The sequence below is a fragment of the Coregonus lavaretus genome (genome assembly GCF_964263955.1).
Source record: "Coregonus lavaretus genome assembly, chromosome: 33".
NCBI lineage: Eukaryota > Metazoa > Chordata > Actinopteri > Salmoniformes > Salmonidae > Coregonus > Coregonus lavaretus.
The window spans coordinates 11,344,306-11,364,623 of NC_140020.1; the positions used below are offsets into that span (position 1 = coordinate 11,344,306).

General features: G+C 40.7%; 2 protein-coding genes across 2 annotated transcripts; both read right to left on the bottom strand.

Moving 5' to 3' along the window:
- Nucleotides 1–7,646: 7,646 nt before the first annotated feature.
- On the bottom strand, nt 7,647–16,282 carry LOC311108106 (putative G-protein coupled receptor 63). Its single transcript, XM_084150744.1, has 2 exons — nt 15,890–16,282; nt 7,647–9,371 (listed from the first exon to the last, which is right to left on the bottom strand). The coding sequence occupies exon 2, from the start codon at nt 9,263–9,265 to the stop codon at nt 8,006–8,008; it is 1,260 nt and encodes a 419-aa protein (XP_084006870.1). The 5' UTR covers nt 9,266–9,371; nt 15,890–16,282; the 3' UTR covers nt 7,647–8,005.
- A 1,618-nt stretch (nt 16,283–17,900) lies between these two features.
- Nucleotides 17,901–20,136, bottom strand: LOC311108180 (NADH dehydrogenase [ubiquinone] 1 alpha subcomplex assembly factor 4-like). Its single transcript, XM_084150798.1, has 3 exons — nt 19,972–20,136; nt 19,483–19,574; nt 17,901–19,373 (listed from the first exon to the last, which is right to left on the bottom strand). The coding sequence occupies exons 1-3, from the start codon at nt 20,111–20,113 to the stop codon at nt 19,071–19,073; spliced, it is 537 nt and encodes a 178-aa protein (XP_084006924.1). The 5' UTR covers nt 20,114–20,136; the 3' UTR covers nt 17,901–19,070.
- Nucleotides 20,137–20,318: the final 182 nt, after the last annotated feature.

Consider the following 20,318-nt stretch of genomic DNA (forward strand, 5'->3'; position numbering starts at 1 on the left):
TGACAACTCCGTTGTGTTCTCCTCCCAGAGTGCGAAGAGCCTTGGCGTGACCCTGGACAACACCCTGTCGTTCTCCGCTAACATCAAGGCGGTGACCCGATCCTGTAGGTTCATGCTCTACAACATTCGGAGAGTACGACCCTGCCTTACACAGGAAGCGGCACAGGTCCTAATCCAGGCACTTGTCATCTCCCGTCTGGATTACTGCAACTCGCTGTTGGCTGGGCTCCCTGCCTGTGCCATTAAACCCCTACAACTCATCCAGAATGCCGCAGCCCGTCTGGTGTTCAACCTTCCCAAGTTCTCTCACGTCACCCCGCTCCTCCGCACACTCCACTGGCTTCCAGTTGAAGCTCGCATCTGCTACAAGACCATGGTGCTTGCCTACGGAGCTGTGAGGGGAACGGCACCTCCGTACCTTCAGGCTCTGATCAGTCCCTACACCCAAACGAGGGCACTGCGTTCATCCACCTCTGGCCTGCTGGCTCCCCTACCTCTGCGGAAGCATAGTTCCCGCTCAGCAAACAAACAAACAAACAAAAAAAAGAAAAAAAGAAAAAAAATAGAAAAAATAATAAATACAAAATAAAATTCTAAAGTGGTTATCCCACTGGCTATAAGGTGAATGCACCTATTTGTAAGTCGCTCTGGATAAGAGTGTCTGCTAAATGACGTAAATGTAAATGTAAATAGAATAATCAGGTCATGGCATACCTCACATACCCTTTATTGGCCATATAATTGGATATGATATCATTAGTGTTCTGTTCAACACAAATGCTATAATGCATGTTGTTTAAACACAAGGCTCCTTAAGAGGAAGAAGACACCTTTTACTGAACAATACTAGATCCGCCTTCTCTTGAGACACCCCCAAGTAGCTGTTGCTTAGTAATAGTGCTCGGAGCTATGATTAAAGTGAGCTTGAAAGCCCTTAGCACACTCATTAGTCACTGCTGGCAGAACAATGAATTCCAGAGAGGAAGCTGATTTAAGAACACCATCCCTTATATTCTTTAAGCTGAGAAGAATCGCCTTGGTCCAACTCTATGTTCGTTTGAATGTATCTTTATCTAAATGGACCTGGCCCAGCTACAAAAGGTTGCAGAGGCCGAAGTCTCTTTGAGGCTAAATGTCCACACTGGAAATCAACCCGTTGACCTTTCAGTCTGGCATCCGTTTTAGACGATGCTGCCTGGGACCATGTCCCAAATGTGTCTGCAGAGATTATGTTTGCTTTTGTCTTTTAAACTCACATTAACAGAAATTCGCTGTTTACCTATTCCTAGCTATTCCAGTTAAATGTTAAATACATCAGGAGAATTCCAATGAAACCTGTTAGCATATCAAAGAGAACCTTGTGCATAAACACCTTCAAATAGTCCAGGGATCAGACATGACTGACTGGTAATATATTCTATTACCATATTCAACACTGTTTCATAAGCGGTGTGACCAATGCAACATTGAAGTGTGTACAGTGGCTTGCGAAAGTATTCACCCCCTTGGCATTTTTCCTATTTTGTTGCCTTACAACCTGGAAGTAAAATTGATTTTTTGGGGGTTTGTATCATTTGATTTACACAACATGCCTACCACTTTGAAGATGCAACATATTTTTTATTGTGAAACAAACAAGAAATAAGACAAAAAAACAGAAAACTTGAGCGTGTATAACTATTCACCCCCCCCCAAAGTCAATACTTTGTAGAGACACCTTTTGCTGAAATTACAGCTGCAAGTCTCTTGGGGTATGTCTCTATAAGCTTGGCACATCTAGCCACTGGGATTTTTGCCCATTCTTCAAGGCAAAACTGCTCCAGCTCCTTCAAGTTGGATGGGTTCCGCTGGTGTACAGCAATCTTTAAGTCATACCACAGATTCTCAATTGGATTGAGGTCTGGGCTTTAACTAGGCCATTCCAAGACATTTAAATGTTCCCCCTTAAACCACTCTAGTGTTGCTTTAGCAGTATGCTTAGGGTCATTGTCCTGCTGGAAGGTGAACCTCCGTCCCAGTCTCAAATCTCTGGAAGACTGAAACAGGTTTCCCTCAAGAATTTCTCTGTATTTAGCGCCATCCATCATTCCTTCAATTCTGACCAGTTTCCCAGTCCCTGCCGATGGAAAAACATCCCCACAGCATGATGCTGCCACCACCATGCTTCACTGTGGGGATGGTGTTCTCGGGGTGATGAGAGGTGTTGGGTTTGCGCCAGACATAGCGTTTTCCTTGATGGCCAAAAAGCTCAATTTTAGTCTGACCATAGTACCTTCTTCCATATGTTTGGGGAGTCTCCCACATGCCTTTTGGCAGGTTTGTTGTGGTGCCATATTCTTTCAATTTTTTAAATCATGGATTTAATGGTGCTCCGTGGGATGTTCAAAGTTTCAGATATTTTTTTATAACCCAACCCTGATCTGTACTTCTCCACAACTTTGTCCCTGACCTGTTTGGAGATCTCCTTGGTCATCATGGTGCCGCTTGCTTGCAGACTCTGGGTCCTTTCAGAACAGGTGTATATATATTCCAAGATGGCAGCATGTCAAGTCGTTTGTCAAGTCGTTTGTTTGTGACTAGTACATTTTAACCTACTAATAATCTATTTATTTATGGTTGCGTAACTTCGTTGTTGCGTAGTGCAAACTATTTTATTTTTGCTGGTGTAAAGATCACGGGTCCTCCTCAACTCGGAACTTCATTACTTGAAGTTTACCAAAGTAACCCTATCTCTGGCTGGCCTGAGTTCCTCGTTAGTCCGCGGAGGGTCTTGTCCGAGCTGCTCCTTGCTCTTCGCCTGGCTGTCAGTGGCAGCTCAACTCGTTCTCTCTATCGCCCTCAACACCCAATCTACTCACACGCGCAAACACTCACATTGACTCACATACACGCTGTCCCTCTCTCCACTTACCTTCGTTGGCCTCTTGTTTTTTGGTCAGAGAAAATGACAATTTACGTGGTATTGCTTTGTGCACTGACTTTATTGAACTCTGGAGAAAACGAACATTGTCGCAGTGTGAGTACATCTGAAAATGTACTCTCGCGTCCATTAGACATTTTGTCTGCAGGAACTCGCTCTTTTTCACTCGGTCCACTCGTCCAAGTGCCGATGTATTTGTGGCATGATGTGAACAGTACGAATTTGTGTCACTACCAAAGTCTAATGGTTTTAAATGACTGTTTTGTATTGTCTGGAAACTCACTTGTAGAATTCGCTTGCAGTAGGTCTCTTAAAAAAGAGAAGCCGTGCAAGGTTATTAAACAGAGGTGCCTAGTTATTCTTCTGTTGTTGATATCAGGTAACGTGCAACCTAACCCTGGCCCTGATATGCAATGTCTCCAAACCCCCTCTGATTTTAAATCTAGATCTGGTTTTGGTATTTTTCATTTAAATGTACGCAGCCTGTTGTCAAAAATTGATGGGGTTAGGATTTGGGCTAAATCAACTGATGCTGATGTAATTGTGTTTTCGGAAACATGGCTCAGCAAGCCTATTTTTGATAAGGATATTTGTATAAGTGGTTACAATGTTTATCGTACAGATCGGGTTAAGAAAGGTGGGGGTGTGGCTATATATGTAAAATCTAAATTCCATGTAAGTGTGGCAAAGTCTGAAACTATTTGTAAACAGTTGGAATTTCTTGCTTTGAATATTGAGGTTTCAAAGGGCCTCTCTATAACTGTGATTGGCTGTTATAGACCCCCCTCTGCTCTTGGTGATGCATTTTCTTCTTTGACGCACCTTATGTCTAAACTTCTTTACAGTGAAATGATCTTGATTGGTGATCTCAACTGGTGTTGGTTAAAGCCGGTGTCTGATGATTTAAAAATGTTTTGTAATTCTATGAATCTTACCCAGTTGATTAATTCACCCACTCGCCCAAATCTTAAATGCCCTGATAAATCTACCCTGATTGATTTGATATTGACAAATGTTCCACATAAATATTCTGCGGTTGGTGTTTTTTGTAATGATTTAAGTGACCATTGTGCTGTTGTTGCTGTTAGAAATACTAAGGTTCCAAAGACAAATCCACGTTTTATTCGTAAGAGAAATTTGAAGTGTTTTAATGAGCAGGCTTTCTTTCATGATTTGTTTTATTTTGACTGGAGCAAGATTGAGCTTATCCCTGATGTGGAAACTGCCTGGATATTCTTTCATGATGGTTTTTTCCAAATAGTAAACAAACATGCACCATTCCGCAGGTTCAGGGTTAAAGGGCGGGATAATCCATGGTTTTCTTCTGAGCTGTCTTGTATTATTCACGACCGTAATCTAGCCTGGGCTAAAGCAAGGAAATCTTGTTCTGATGCTGATTGGCTTATTTTTAGGCAGTTAAGAAACAAGTGTTCTTTTCTTCTCAGGAAGGCCAAGTCTGAATATTTTATGTCTGTTACCACTGATAACCTGAATGACCCTAGAAAGTTTTGGAATGCTATTAAGTCTATGTCTGGTAACAGTAATGTTAATGAATTACCGTCATGTGTTTTGAAGGACTCTGTTGCTATATATGACAAAACTGAAATGCTGAATTGTTTCAATGAGCACTTTGTATCATCTGGTAGGCTGTTTGATTCAGTGTCCTCTGTCTCTGTACAACCCTGTGTGGATGAACCAGTGTCCTCTGTCTCTGTACAACCCTGTGTGGATGAACCAGTGAGAGCTGGTCAAACTTTTAGTTTTCTGCCATTCTCAGTGCAGGTGGTACATAAAGCCCTGAAATCCTTAGATCAAAGAAAGCCTGCAGGTCCTGATCTTTTGGATCCCTGCTTTTTAAATCTGGCAGCTGATTTCATAGCTGAACCACTTACATATCTGTTCAATCTAACCCTGGAATGTAATGAAATTCCAAAGATCTGGAAATCAGCATTTGTCCTACCACTTTTAAAAGGGGGAGATCCAACTCTTTTAAATAATTATAGGCCAATCTCAAAGCTGTCACCCCTGGTGAAAATACTTGAAACCCTTGTAAGTGAACAGCTAAAAGAGTTTTTATTTACTAACTCTATTTTATCAATGTATCAATCGGGCTTCAGGAAGAAGCATAGCACAATTACAGCAGCCATGAAGGTTTTAAATGATATCACTGAAGCCCTTGACAAAAAACAGCACTGTGTCTCACTTTTTATTGATCTCTCTAAGGCTTTTGATACAGTTGATCATGCTATACTAAGGCAGAGATTGTTGAGTGTAGGTCTTTCGGAGCATGCAGTTGCATGGTTTGCTAACTATCTGTCTGATAGAACTCAGTGCACTCAATTTGATGGGCTTATGTCTGTTAAATTGTCTGTCCTGAATGGTGTGCCCCAGGGCTCTGTACTTGGTCCTCTCTTATTCACTATTTATATTAATGATTTAGACAAAAATGTCCAAAATGCACAACTTCATTTTTATGCTGATGATACTGTTATTTACTGTTGTGCCTCATCTCTTACAAAAGCTTTCCAGAACTTGCAAACTGCTTTTTATACTGTTCAACATACCTTGTGTCAATTGAAGCTTATCCTCAACACTGACAAAACTAAACTAATGGTGTTTTCTAATGCAAGAAATAGACCTCTGAACCTTTCACCTGTTATTACCTGTCAGGGCAAGGAGATTGAGGTTGTAACCTCATATAAATATCTTGGAATTCTAATTGATGACGGCCTCTCTTTTAAATTGCATATTCAACAACTTACAAAAAAATTGAAGCTGAAATTGGGATTTTATTTTAGGAATAAGGCCTGTTTTTCTTTTGAAGCCAGAAGGAGGCTAGTATCAGCTACATTTATGCCTTTACTAGATTATGGGGATATTTTATATATGAATGCTTCCGCTCAGTGTTTGAGATCAATTGACACTCTTTATCATGGTACTTTGAGATTTATTTTAAACTGCAAAACCCTTACGCACCACTGCACTTTGTATACCAGGGTTGGCTGGCCTTCTCTAGTCACTCGTAGGCTCAGTCACTGGTATACTTTTATTTACAAAGCCATTTTGGGTTTACTACCTTTTTATTTGGGCATTTTTATTGTTCAGAAATGTGGTGGGTACTCTCTTCGTTCACTGGACTTTATCCTGCTAACTGTTCCAAATGTCAGAACTGAATTTGGTAAAAGGTCTTTTATGTACTCTGCGCCATCGTCTTGGAACACCTTACAAAATAATTTTAAACTGGAAGAACTTGTCCCGATTGGTGTTTTTAAATCTCTGATGAAGGATTTTGAGGCTGATTCCCTGACCTGTCAATGTTTTTAATTTGCTGTTTTTGATATTGTTATACTCTTGTGAATTCATGAATGGTTTTTTACTAGATTACTTGTAGGTTTTCATGTTGTCTGTCTGTAATTTTTTGTAATGACTTGGTGCTGCCTATCTTGGCCAGGACGCTCTTGAAAAAGAGATTTTAAATCTCAATGAGCCCTTCCTGGTTAAATAAAGGTTAAATAAAATAAATAAATAATATACTGAGATCATGTGACAGATCATGTGACACTTAGATTGCACAAAGGTGGACTTTATTTAACTAATTATGTGACTTCTGAAGGTAATTGGTTGCACCAGATCTTATTGTTATAGCAAACTTTTCCGTTAATTATTTTTTAGAATTTTTTGAAACAAGTAATTTTTTTCAATTCACTTCACTAATTTGGACTATTTTGTGTATGTCCATTACATGAAATCCAAATAAAAATCCATTTAAATTACAGGTTGTAATGCAACAAAATAGGAAAAACGCCAAGGGGGATGAATACTTTTGCAAGGCACTGTAGCTAATATCAACAGCCAAGATGAAGGCAGACTTATGGAAATAAGTGTATGGTGAGATCATACATAAATGCACTGTGGAAACGTTTCACGTGTGTATGCACTCAGTGGAGGGGCTGACAGGAAAGAGACACCACTGGGTGATGGAAAGAGACACCACTGGGTGATGCAGAGATGTGCTTCATTAACCCTAACCTTTGGAAAAACATTAGATAACTGGTAAACACGGAAAATAGTCTTGCTGCATGTGAAATATACTCTCAACCATAGTGTAATACAGGGATCATCAACTAGATTCAGCCGCGGGCCAATTTGTTATTGAGCGGATGATCAGGGGCCGGAAAATAATTACAAATAATTTATAGACTGCAAATTGACCACAAGAAACACATATAATATTTGACTAAAACATAATAATTTCAAACCTTGCTTACATTTGTATACGATCACGTCATGTGTGGGAATACTTGGGAACATATTTCCTAAATTAAAATCTCTTTGAGCTGATTTTCTGGGGTTCTTACAGTCTTTTATGTCTAACAAATAAATTATTATATATATTTTTTTAAAGAAGACTTGCGGGGCCAAATAAAACTGCAGTTGGGGAACCCTGGTGTAATGCGTCTCTAGAGTGCATGGTACATTAAACAACACATAGGATTCAAGGTCATGTTGAGACAATCTAAACAAATAGACTGCTGCAATTAAAAAAAGTAAAAAAATTAGTGGGTTGCTAAGGAAAAACATTTCTTTACATTTCTTTGACTTTTTTATGACGTGTGTAAACCTTAGTATAATTGCAGAAGTACAGTATAGGTCAAAACTTCCATGAAATCTAACATGAGATATAAAGAAGTAAACCAAACCAGAAGTAAACGCCAAAGACCGTATTAACATGGTAAGAAATGTAAATGTTTTATTACATTCAAGAGAGGCCTAAGTGCAGTACACTGAAATTGCACATTTTCAGCAGATGTAGCAGCATTCTGACTGGCATAGACTAATTAATAGGCACAAAACAATCAAACAGAAATATCAATGATAAAAATGTAATAGTCTGGCTGCCTTTCACCATAATCAAAACCACAGAAGCAGTTAATTTACATGCTTTGTAAACAAATTCTACACAGCTAAAATATCCTGTCCTTGTGGAAACAGCAATCACATCTCCTCATGAATTTGACTGGCGAGAGCAAATTGGATAAATGGTCGAACAAAACCTACATGGCAGTGAAGTCCGTGTCCTCCAAGTCAGACCACAGAGCGATGCTCCCCACACACGTACACAGCGCTGGGTCGGATACGCCGCTTCATGTGGCCGGGCAACTGAGGGAGAAACTTGAAGTACTTGGGCATCAGGTCAAGGCAGACGTCGCGGAACTTCTTGATCCGCCAGTAGTAAATGAGAGGGTTGAGTGCTGACTTGAGGTAGCACAACCAAAGGAGCCAGGTGCTGACTTCAAAGAAGTTGGCCTTGTGGTAGAAGGGGCTGCTGAAGGTGGACAGCAGGCTGTAGGCGGTGAAGGGCGCCCAGCACACGGTGAACACCGAGAAGAGGATGAGTATGGTGGTGAAGGCACGCGTCTTGAAGCTCATGTCTATGTTCATCTGGAAGGGCCTCTGCAGGCTCATGAGGCCCAGCTTGCTGGACTGACTAAGGCAGATGCTGTCCGGGTGGCTGTGGATGCGCACAGCGTTGTGCCGGATGGTGTTCAGGATCCCCATGAAGGTGTACAACATGACCATGAAGGGGATGAAGAAGAAGGTCAGCATGAGGAGCAACACGTAGGCGTGGTACCCCGGCTCACTGGTGTAGCCGAACACACACTGTGGAGCTCTAGAGGGGATCTGGAGAGAAGGGTGACCTGTGGCTAGTGGGAAAGAGAAACAGAAGGAGAGAGTCCAAGTGATGACTATGAACACTTTGGCTCTGTGGGGACTCAACTTGTCCTGTTTCTGGACTATGATCAGGAACCGATCTATGCTTATTATAAGCAGGATGGCCATGCCCTCTATGACAAAAAGCCAGAAGAACATGGCCGACACTCTGCAGAAGACATCCCCGAAGATCCAGCGTGTGGACACCACGGTAACCAGGGCGAAGGGCATGTTGAGGACGGCCAGCATCGTGTCTGCAAAGGCCAGGCTGGCCAACAGAATGTTGATGGCAGATCGCATGGCGGCGCGCTGGTAGACCATCAGAACCACCACCACGTTCCCCAGGAAGGCCACCAGCAGGATGGAGACCATGGCCATGCAGAAGAACACCTGGAGGGGCAGGCTGATGCCCTGCACACTATCCTGGCCCTCGGCTGTTGGCGTGACTGTGAGTAGGTCCAGAGGTGACCAGGAGACACCATAGGAGCTGTTTTGCATGGACATGTCTTCCATGTCAGGCTGGCCCTGGAGGAGGTGGTCAGAGAAGTTCAGCAGACCCGTGATGAGGCAGCAGAGGCTGGCGTTGTTGGTCTCCCTTGCCTCCACAGGGGGAACGACAGTGGAGTAAACCATTCTTCCCCGGGGGGTGTAGGCTTGGGTTTAGGCATCGTTACTGGAGCACTTCTCTCGCCAAACATGATGCCTCGGATGCATTTCTTAGTCCTGAAGAAGCCAGCATCTTAGCATAGAGGAGAGATCCAGGGGAGACAGAGAGGGAAATGGAGGAAACACAGAAAGGGGGGGTCATTACTAAGAGAACATAAACATCAAAATTGCTTTGTCTGTTCTTCCTTAATAATAACACATTTAAAATGGGTATTCTTTGCCTTCCTCAAAAGACAATATTATGTATCAAATTAAATGACTTATTTCAGTTCATTTGTCAAACTGAAACGTTCATATACACATTGATCTGCACGCAATTCACTGTCTCCATGCTTAGGCACCTTGAAAGGAGATCAACAGAGATTGAGATAACATCCTTTCCCTCCAAATCCTCTTGGTGTTACAGTGAATGAGATGCTAAAGCCTCTAATCCATTCAGTGTTGAGGGAAGGCCCTCGTGGGACACAGTCAGTCAGCAAAATCCTACCCTGACACTGCACACAGGGCACAGAGAAGACAGCAAAACCGCCAAAAGCTACCAACTTCATATGGGACTGGCAAGGATCTTCCCTGCCCTTGCCACACTGCTCTCCATCCTCAGTAAATACTGCACTTCCCTACAAACAACATGGCCTTCCCAACACTAACAAAACTTGTTGTTTGTCATTTTTAGGTTTCCATTTGGAGGTCAAACTCTACTTTAACTCTGCCAGTCAGCTGGTGGAACTGGTGTACAGAATGAATTTAAAGAGTTAATGAGATGGTTTTTGTGTATTTATGTATCCCCTTACTGCCACAGGTAATTTATTTTCCCAGAAGAAGTGTGTTTACAGGTGTTAGCATGTCTAGCCTACATAGGGGAGAGTGGGGTAAGTTGAGCGGTTTTTTACATTCAGCATCACTCTGTCAAGGGAAATATATTATTCTTTCCAACAAAGATATCAACATATATTTCAGGATGTTGTGTATCCCTGAAAATAATCAGAATTAATGAAAACATTACAGTTTTGAAAACATAGCTTGTCCAAAAAAAGTGGTCTCATGGCACAACTTACCCTGGGTAGCGGATAATTTCAGCTGCGGGACAGGGTAAGCTAAGCTGCCTACACATTTCCATAATGAATGAAATATTACCACTACCTTTTTAAAAGCATGCCTATCTTTATTTCCCAGACACAATCACGATCGCTTATTCTCTTGTAATAATTTTAAGCATATTTTAACACAGGCTTAACACCTAACAAACACTTTGTACCTTTGTTTTTCCACTTTTAACATAGGCCAGGCCCTGTTGTTACCTCGTATCCCTGCGATAATGCCTTGCATTACACCTGGGAAGAAAACACTTCAATTTGGTCAATTTGCCATTGGCTCAACTTACCCCAAGGCACACATTTTGACTATATTAGCCCACACTTTCATGCTAGGTTTAAGACCTCATATTGAAGCTTATAGAGACCCAAAATTATGTATAGAACAATATTTAAATTATCTAATTTGGTTTAGATACAAGCATCATGAAACCTCTAACACATTAAATTAATTTGACTTGGTGAAAATCAGTTTTTTGGACCTAACTTGCTTACCACTTTTTACATGTGGTTTATTCCTTCATAGACTCCATGAAATTATGACCTCTTCCTATATATTTGGTAAAAGTATTAATTTTGTGTATGCTTTCCTAGAAGCAAGGGTGGCTCGTCTTACCCCTTTGGCTCAACTTACCCCACTCTCCCCTACTTTATTTAGATAAGGCTAAGACTATTTGTTGGTACTTTGTCTGGCACATGGTTTATATCCAGAGCTAAAAGGACTTCAGTCCTTGGAGTTTAGCTATTTAGATGTAAGCCCGGTTACTACACTATTATAAGCATGCCAAACAACTAACTAACCACTGCTTTCCATCTCCAAAATGTCATAGCAATTTCATGCATTAATTAAACCGTGCCAGGGAGAGATTTCTCTGACCATGTCACTGACCAAGTCAATATTTTTATGGGGACAACTCAAGACTGCAATAAAAAAAGCGTATTGCTTATATAAACATTGGATACTGTTATTTTAGAACTGCTGGTATCATTTAGAATGGCTCCACGGCAAACCTCAAACAGAAAATCTTGTAACCGCTTGTCCTCTGGGAGAATAGGACTGTCTATGTTAAACGTGCCAAACTATAAGCAGTTCCATCCATAGAGCTCGCCAGCTTGTAGTCCTAAAAACCGGAAATGAAACCTCTGGTTTGTTCAGCCATTCATATGAGGGAAATTAATTGGGAAAGAATGGGCTTTTGGGATAATTGCCGAAAATAAGGTCTGAGGTTAACACAGGTTTAGGAGATCTTTACGTTTTTTTTATTTATTAGATATTTCAGGTTGACGTTTATTGTCATGAGTCTTGTCCAGGAGGCAGAACAGCAATTTCGCCAGCTGCAAAGTCAAAAATGAGCTTTCTGGTCTTAAGGTTAGGGTTAGGCACTAGGGTTAGCAGTGTGGTTAAGGTTATGGATAGATTTAAAATCTGATTTTATGACTTTGTGGCTGTGGCAGCTAGTGACCAATCTGCAGAGCTGCCTCCAAAACAAGATTCATGATGAAAAACACTAACCTGTGAGATAATATCAGTCAGTTAACATGACCTTTATGAATTATGAAGCCTTCATGTGCTTTATGTTCTTATTTTGATTACATAAATGCTTCAAAATTCACAAGAAGTGGCGTTAGCTGATGAAGATTATCTCATAGAACAAAACATATACAGTGCCTTCAGAAAGTATTCAGACCCCTTGACTTTTTCCACATTTTGTTACGTTACAGCCTTATTCTAAAATGGATTTTTTTTTAAATTAAATCCTCAGCAATCTACACACAATACCCCAGAATGACAAAACGTAAAACAGGTTTTTAGAAATGTGTGCAAATATATTAATCAAAAATACCTTATTTACACAAGTATTCAGACCCTTTGATATGAGACTCAAAATTGAGTTCAGGTGCATCCTGTTTCCATTGATTATCCTTGAGATGTTTCTACAACTTGATTCGAGTCCACCTGTGGTAAATTCAATTGATTGGACATGATTTGGAAAGGCACACACCTGTCTATATAAGGTCCCACAGTTGACAGTGCATGTCAGAGCAAAAACCAAGCCATGAGGTTGAAGGAATTGTCCGTAGAGCTCAGAGACAGGATTGTGTTGAGAGACAGATCTGGCAGCAGCATTGAAGGTCCCCAAGAACACAATGACCTCTATCATTCTTAAATGGAATATGTTTGGAACCACCAAGACTCTTCCTAGAGTCTAAACTGAGAAATTGGGGGAGAAGGACCAAGAACCCGATGGTCACTCTGACAGAGCTCTATAGTTCCTCTGTGCAGATGGGAGAACCTTCCAGAAGGACAACCATCTCTGCAGCACTCCACCAATCAGGTCTTTATGGCAGAGTGGCCAGACGGAAGCCACTCCTCAGTAAAAGGCACATGACAGCCCGCTTGGAGTTTACCAAAAGGCACCTAAAGACTGTCAGACCATGAGAAACAAGATTATCTGGTCTGATGAAACGAAGATTGAACTCTTTGGCCTGAATGCCAAGCGTCACGTCTGGAGGAAACCTGGCACCATCCCTACGGTGAAGCATGGTGGTGGCAGCATCATGCAGTGGGGATGTTTTCCAGTGCCAGGGACTGGGAGACTAGTCAGGATCTAGGCAAATATGAACGGAGCAAAGTACAGAGAAATCCTTGAAGAAAACCTACTCCAGAGCGCTCAGGACCTCAGACTTGGGTGAAGGTTCACCTTCCAACAGCACAACGACCCTAAGCACACAGCCAAGACAACGCAGGAGTGGCTTCGGGCCAATCTCTGAATGCCCTTGAGTGGCCCAGCCAGAGCCCAGACTTGAACTCGATATAACATCTCTGGAGAGACCTGAAAATAGCTGTGCAGCAACGCTCCCCATCCAACCTGACAGAGCTTGAGAGGATATGCAGAGAAGAATGGGGGAAACTCCTCAAATACAGGTGTGCCAAGCTTGTAGCGTCCTACCCAAGAAGACTCAAGTCTGTAATCGCTGCCAAAGGTGCTTCAACAAAGTACTGAGTAAAGGGTCTGAATACTTACATAAATGTGATATTTCCGTTTATTTTTATTTTTTATAAATAAGCAAAACATTTGACAAACCTGTTTTTGCTTTGTCATTATGGGGTATTGTGTGTAGATTGATCAGGGAAAAATAACAATTTAGTCAATTTTAGAATAAGGCTGTAACCTAACAAAATGTGGAAAAAAGGGGTCTGAATACTTTCCGAAGGCAATGTAATATCTCCTAAGCCAATGGAACGCTGCGTTTGCCTTGCAGCATTGCGTTGCAGAGGCAGTTGCAGTGCGTTCTGTGTGGCGCATACGTTGGATTTATCGAACGTATGCATCAAACTGTATGCTTAGACGACTTGACAGAAATGGTAGGTGAATGTTGAACTTTTGTTGCACACATATCCAGATGATGCTGTGTACCATTTTGCACAATTACGCTGTAGGTGTGATCGAGGCATAAGCCTCTGTTAGTGCCTACGAAAAGACGCCATTACTATTTCTCTCTATTAGCATGATTTTCTAACATTCCTGCAGCACTTTCAAATGTGCTCTCTCTCTCATTTCTATTTTTAGTCATTCCATGTGGGTTGAACATACAAAGTGATAAAAGGATTCAAGGCCTATTAAATAACTTGGGAGTAAAAATTTTATTGGCCTCTTTTTTTCTACATTAATTTGTACATTGCAAGGAGGATATGATTGTATGATGGCTGTTGCTAGACTGAAACCTTGAGGCGAATTATATCTATTTACCATGCTGCATATATATAATTATGTCAGTCACCTCACCAGACCAAGGGAGAGTGTAAAATGGTTAATTAATGAGATAAACAGGCTACCAGAATAGAACAGGAACAAATGTATTATTAGGCGATAATACACTGACTGGTGGGTTGTGTTGTCCTCCGCTTACCTTGACAACAGTGTTAGAATACGCACGGCTATATTATGATTAAGACCGAAAGGAAGTGTAGATGTGTGCAAACAAACCTGACTGAAATCTAGGTCTGCTTCCTATCACTGACACTGACTGATCATAATGCTCTGCTCTCTCCTCTCATAAGGATACTATGGCAGGCATTGTTGATAGATACAGTCGCACCAATTCTGCACTGTGTAGGAGTCTTGTATTCTAATTCCCACTGGGCACAGATGTCAATTCAACGTCTATTCCACGTAATTTCATTGAAGTGATGTGAAAACAACGTTGACCCAACCAGTGTGTGCCCAGTGGGTTTCTACATAATTCCTGATACAAATTATACAAATAGCGAGGGAAATGGAGTATATTGGCCATTCCGTCATTACAGTGGTTTTCAGTAATCCAAAAGACAATTAATGATTTGAGCTAAATGTCAGGTAAAATCATGGCATACAGTATCTGTCCCCTTTTCATACAGAATGACCAAAAAGCCATTTGGCAGCTATGCACACACAGCTGACCCATAAAAGCACCTTTTAACCTACCACTTTAAAATAGAATAAATATGAATTGGTGGTTAGGTCATTATTCTTCCATTTTCAGATATTCAGATATTCAGCAGAATACAGTCATTTGAAACATGTAATGGAAGAGCTAGAAAGAGATTAGAGTACATGTACATATTCACAGAAACCATAGTAACTGGTGAGAAGGAACTGCCTGGTACCTTGCAAGTCAATGATAACACTGCATGGTGGGTAGTTGTGGAACCTAGCAACAGGGACCTGCTGCCAGCCACTAGGCCTACCTATCTGGATGCGTTGTATCTTTTTGAAAACGATGATGAGCCTTTCATTAACCACTACAAATAAACGAATTATGTGTCATACTATTTTGAATGATTATGTTGATGTATCATATGGTCCTTAAAGCCTTAGATTATTCTAAGAAGAAGAGACGCAAAAGTGATGCTGCTGAGTTGAAAAGGTTACCATACAGTTAATGGAAATTGCGATTATCTTTTTGTGTCTAGCTAGGAATTGGAATTACACATTTGTTATTGAGCTGGATAATATTGTTCAGTTATCAAATGGGGAAATAAAACATAATAAAGCCGAGTAATTCGTACAGTAGTAAAGTTACAAATAATAGTAGTCCAGTTTAACATGGTAAGAGGTGTAGAAATGAGTGATTAAACGACATGACTACAGTGATTAAAATGTATAAATATTATTTTTGATGCATTTTCTGCAATTATAGCCATTATGTGCCGGCCTATTTAAAGACGATCTCATCACAGGAAATTATTGATTGTGAGGCTATATAATTTCATAGCCTATACATTCTGCGATATACAGACACTGAAACAAACCCATACAAATTCAAATGATAGGCCTATTTTGATAACAGTATTATTATTATGATGCTTGTTTGATTAGAGTTTAAGAGTAGTTTAATCAAACAAACAGAATTGTTTTTAAATGTTTACATTGTATTCATTGAAACAACTTTTCAGGGAGTATTATTGTTTGTAGTTTATTTAGATTATAGATCCTCGGTCTTGAAAAAGCTTAATTACCTTTTTCCTTCCAAAGTCTCAGGTTGACCAAGATCGTTATTGGGTTTCAGTTAAAACAGACCATTTCACGTTGCTTATTTCATTCAGTCTTTCTGTTGATCCATCTCGACCCATCTCGCTGTCCAGATGCTTTTTGTAATTCCTCGAAGTCAGACGTCACAACTATATATTCGAGGTGTAATCATCTCTCATTGCACGCTAATTAACAAGTCTAATCAAATAATATTGATTACAGAGCGACAAACGGCGAATGCTCCCTAAACAATTCAACAAAAGCGGTGAAGTAAAATGTAGCTCCTCCGCATATCCTTATGGCATTGTTTAGCAGGGAAATAAAAATGTCCTACCAGACAAAATCATGACTCAAAACGGGCATTAAACAATTAGATTTTCTTTCCTGTAGGCCTACCCTAACCCTTCTGTTATCCTGAGAACGATAATTTTGCCTTCCACTGTTGGGGTACACGGTAGGCTATAATATTGCATCACTGTTACGAACTAAAATCACTGTTGGTATCCTGGTTAACTGACAGTCCCATCATCCAGTAGTATGGACAGGTTTGGGTACGGTCCTCCGTTAGGACACACCCATTATCTAGAGCTCCAATGGAAATGGGTAATGGCCATAAAGAGAGTTAATGTTTGGTTGCATGACTAGGCCTACAGGGCAAGTGCGATAGGCGTTGTATTGTTACATTGTATACAATCATTCGTCAAACACACTCAGAGAAATAAAATGTTACAACAAGGTTCCATTCAGTGTATGTTTGGTCATTAGATGTTCCAGTAATAATGGCTACTTACAGCTGTTTATAACTGCTTATTACACATCTCACTAACCCATTTTCAAATCAGGCGACCCCACATGAAGTCTCGACCCCTAGTTTGGGAAACACTGTGCAAGTTACACCACTATGATACAAAAATCTAAACAAGTCAGCACTAAATAGATAATAGCAAGGTCAGTGCCTCAGTGAGTCAGAATGACTCATCTATTAGCAGTGCTCTATTCTCAGCCACCATCCCAGGAACTACACTTAGTAATGGTGAGAGGACTCAGCAGTATCCAAGAAGCTGTTAAGTGTGAATAACTCATAACTCAATCCAAGCATGTCATTCACACATCCAAGCTTTGGAAAGACTTATATTACAAATACTGTGGACGTAATAGATTGCCGGCATCCCTTCTAGTTACATCCGGTTGTAAAATGGGAACACACATTGGAACAGGAAGACTGATAACTGCTGAGGAACATTCTGGAATTTCCTTGCCATAAAAAAGGCCTACATTAAAAAAAACTTTTAAAAACAATGTCCTTTATTTTGCAAAAATTGTGCGTTTACAGCAAGCTGTGAAAATTGAGACCATCGAACCAAAATAACCTCACAAAATTGCTACTGAATCAACAAAGAACCCACTACTCATACTCCATGAATAAGAGTTTATAACTTCATCACAAAGTGGAGGAGGCCACAGCACATGACACTGTTAGCCATGTCAAAGTATTAACCCTACAATACAATACTTCCTTATTACCTGGGCACCCCCTTCCATAATAAATCAATCTATTTCCACATGACTTACATTTATAATGTACTGAATATCTCTCAAACATCCCTTTAATCTACATCTTCAACATTAGTGGCAAGTAAATAATGGCATCATGATTATTCACTCATTCATAAAATGGCCCAGCAAAGTATATATATAAACTATAGAAGTTATTGGCAGGATATCCCCACACCAAACACAGAGATACATTCAGTCTGACCCAAAGGTGGATGGAAGTTTTCATATCATAGCATAGGGACCACCCATACACAAAAAATGTATGCACGCATGACTGTAAGTCGCTTTGGATAAAAGCGTCTGCTAAATGGCATATTATTATTATAATGACCAGTGGCCACTGAGGTCCTCACTTGATACACACTGAAGGTTTACATATCATGATACATTGGGTACTTGCTTGCTTGGACACACATGGAAGACAAAAACAAGTCAAATATATTAAATTATTTCTAGTCTTTATAACAGGATTGACAAACATACAGAACATTTGTTTATATAAATGACGAATTGAAGAGAAGAGTAGCTTGATACTTGCAGAGAGATGCACAACTGGCAAGTGACAGTCAATTTATTGGCATCTAGAACCAGTTTTGTAACTGGGATCCATTTACTACTGGGTCAGTTGTATGTGAACATGTAGCATTATGACTCGGCATACAGGGATGAAGGCCTTAAAAAAACAGTATGTTTGCCAATAATCATGAATTAATTTACAGGCCAAATATCATAGCTATCAGTCATATAATTATATAATATAGGCCTAATTGGTTCAAGCTGGAATCCTTAATGGTGAAAAAGCCACGTCCATGTGCAATATTACAACAAAGAAGTTACTGCAAACAACAAACACTGTTTTCTCCCCTCGGACATCATTGCACACGCGATAGAAGAGCACAATATGTACTGCCCGATATGTACTGCCTGTGGTGGGGTGGCCAGTGGCGCTGTTTCCCCCTACTGCGGATTTCATCTTTAATGCAGGCCTAGTGATTATTAAATGTGTATCGAGATTGAAAGATTCGGTCACAAACCTTTTTATTTTTTTACGACCTTGGCGTTTATAACACTGATTAGCACTTCCACAAGGGCGCCATCTTTTTGGAGCAGTAGTAATGTCTGGCTCTGGACCCTAGTGTACTGGGTTCAAATTGCAGGTTGTCATTTATTGTCATGAATCTTGCCCTGGAGGCAGCTCTGCAGAGTGGTCACTAGCTGGCACAGCCAGAACATCAGATTTTAATCCTAACCTTAAAGGGATACTTCCGGATTTTGGCAGTGTGACCCTTTATTTACTTCCACAGAGGTAGATTTACTTGTGGATACCATTTACGCCTCATTGCCAAAATCCCAAAGTATCCCTTTAACCACAACTGCTAACCCTAATGCCTAACTCTAACCTTAAATTACAACCAAAAATCAAATTGTCTTCATGAATTTTTGCCTTTGCAAATGGCCCATCTAGCCTCATGCTTCTCCCTCATTTCATTACAGTATGTAGAACTCAAAATATTGCAGTTTCATTTGGACAAGGACAACAAACACAAATAAATAATATACACTTGGCTGATGGCTGTTGTGTTTAAAGGCCAGGAATACTGCATCTTCGTCCTAGATATCTTTGATCTTCTTTGCATCCTCTGTCTTTGGTGGTATGATCTTAACCTCGAAGGGGATGAAATGCTCTAGAAGTGCTTTAGTATCTTTTAAGTCAAGAGAGTACTCCAGGGCGACCTTGTCCACTGTCCATGTTTGGGGAGCATTCTTGTGATTGTTGAGAGCTTTGAGGGCCTCAATAATAGACAGTTTGCCTTTAGGGACATCACTGATCTCAACAATACCATAGGGGTCCCCAGGTAGGCTGAACATTAGTGGCCTGCGCTCCTCTTTCTCCTCAGTCACCTCCTTTGGAGCCTGTTAGGATCAAACAGAGTAGGGTTATAATCAAACACATAGTTATAGGCCTAGCTATCAAATAATCCATCACTAAAATGTCAGTTGAATAGTCATTATTTAGGCTTACCTCTGTAGGATCCTTTGATTCCACATAAACGGACTTCAGGAACCCCAGTAGAGGGTCGTTTCTCTTGTGGATGGCATCAGAGATCTCAGTAACTGAAGGAAACAAAATCAACCTGAGGATGTAAGTAGAGGTTGAACCCTAGTGATGAATGGGGTAATTTGCACACTGCCACACTAGGAATCTTAGCTGGTAACTAGGTAACGTTAGATAGCTAGCTTTTTTTCTGCTTGTTACAGAATTGGAAAACTGATAAGTCACCACAAATTCATCCACACTTAAACCGTGGTTTCAAATAGCTAGCTATTAGCTAACTAAGCTGTATGAAACACCACCCAGGACAGAGTAAGTTTTGCTAGCTACCTAACGTTACTTGCTAGCCTGGCAGGCGTACCTGACTTTGATAACCCTCCGACTTGAGTTAGCAAAGTCTGTAGCTAGCTAGCAACAGTAATTCAATGCAATGACATAAAGCCCAATGTACGTACTCACCCTGTGTACTCTGAACAGGATCAATGTGGGTCTGATGTCGAGGTGCCGCTTCAGGTTTTGCCTTCCCGATCTCACGATGTACCCGGTTTTCTAAGTTAAAATTCCTAAATAACCGTGCAACGCGTGCCCCCATGTTTGACATAATCAACTCTGGGAACGGTGAAGTTCGTCCAACATTTTTAACGGAGAGCGAGAAAGTTATATCATGGTAGCTGGAAATTCCACAGCGAACCCGTGTGGCGCAGAGAACATCAAGCATCTGGTTCCACCAGTCTGGGTTCGACATCCATTATTTCGCTGGGGACACACTTACCAGCAGGTGGTAGCAGAGCCTTGGAGTCTATTCA

Excerpts from the sequence above, each read along its gene's own strand:
- LOC311108180 (XM_084150798.1), bottom strand. The coding sequence starts at position 20,113 with ATGTCAAACATGGGGGCACGCGTTGCACGGTTATTTAGGAATTTTAAC. Across the intron at positions 19,575-19,971 it reads TCCTGTTCAGAGTACACAGG|TTACTGAGATCTCTGATGCC; the intron begins GTGAGTACGTAC and ends TGTTTCCTTCAG. Across the intron at positions 19,374-19,482 it reads AATCAAAGGATCCTACAGAG|GCTCCAAAGGAGGTGACTGA; the intron begins GTAAGCCTAAAT and ends TGATCCTAACAG.
- LOC311108106 (XM_084150744.1), bottom strand. The coding sequence starts at position 9,265 with ATGGTTTACTCCACTGTCGTTCCCCCTGTGGAGGCAAGGGAGACCAAC.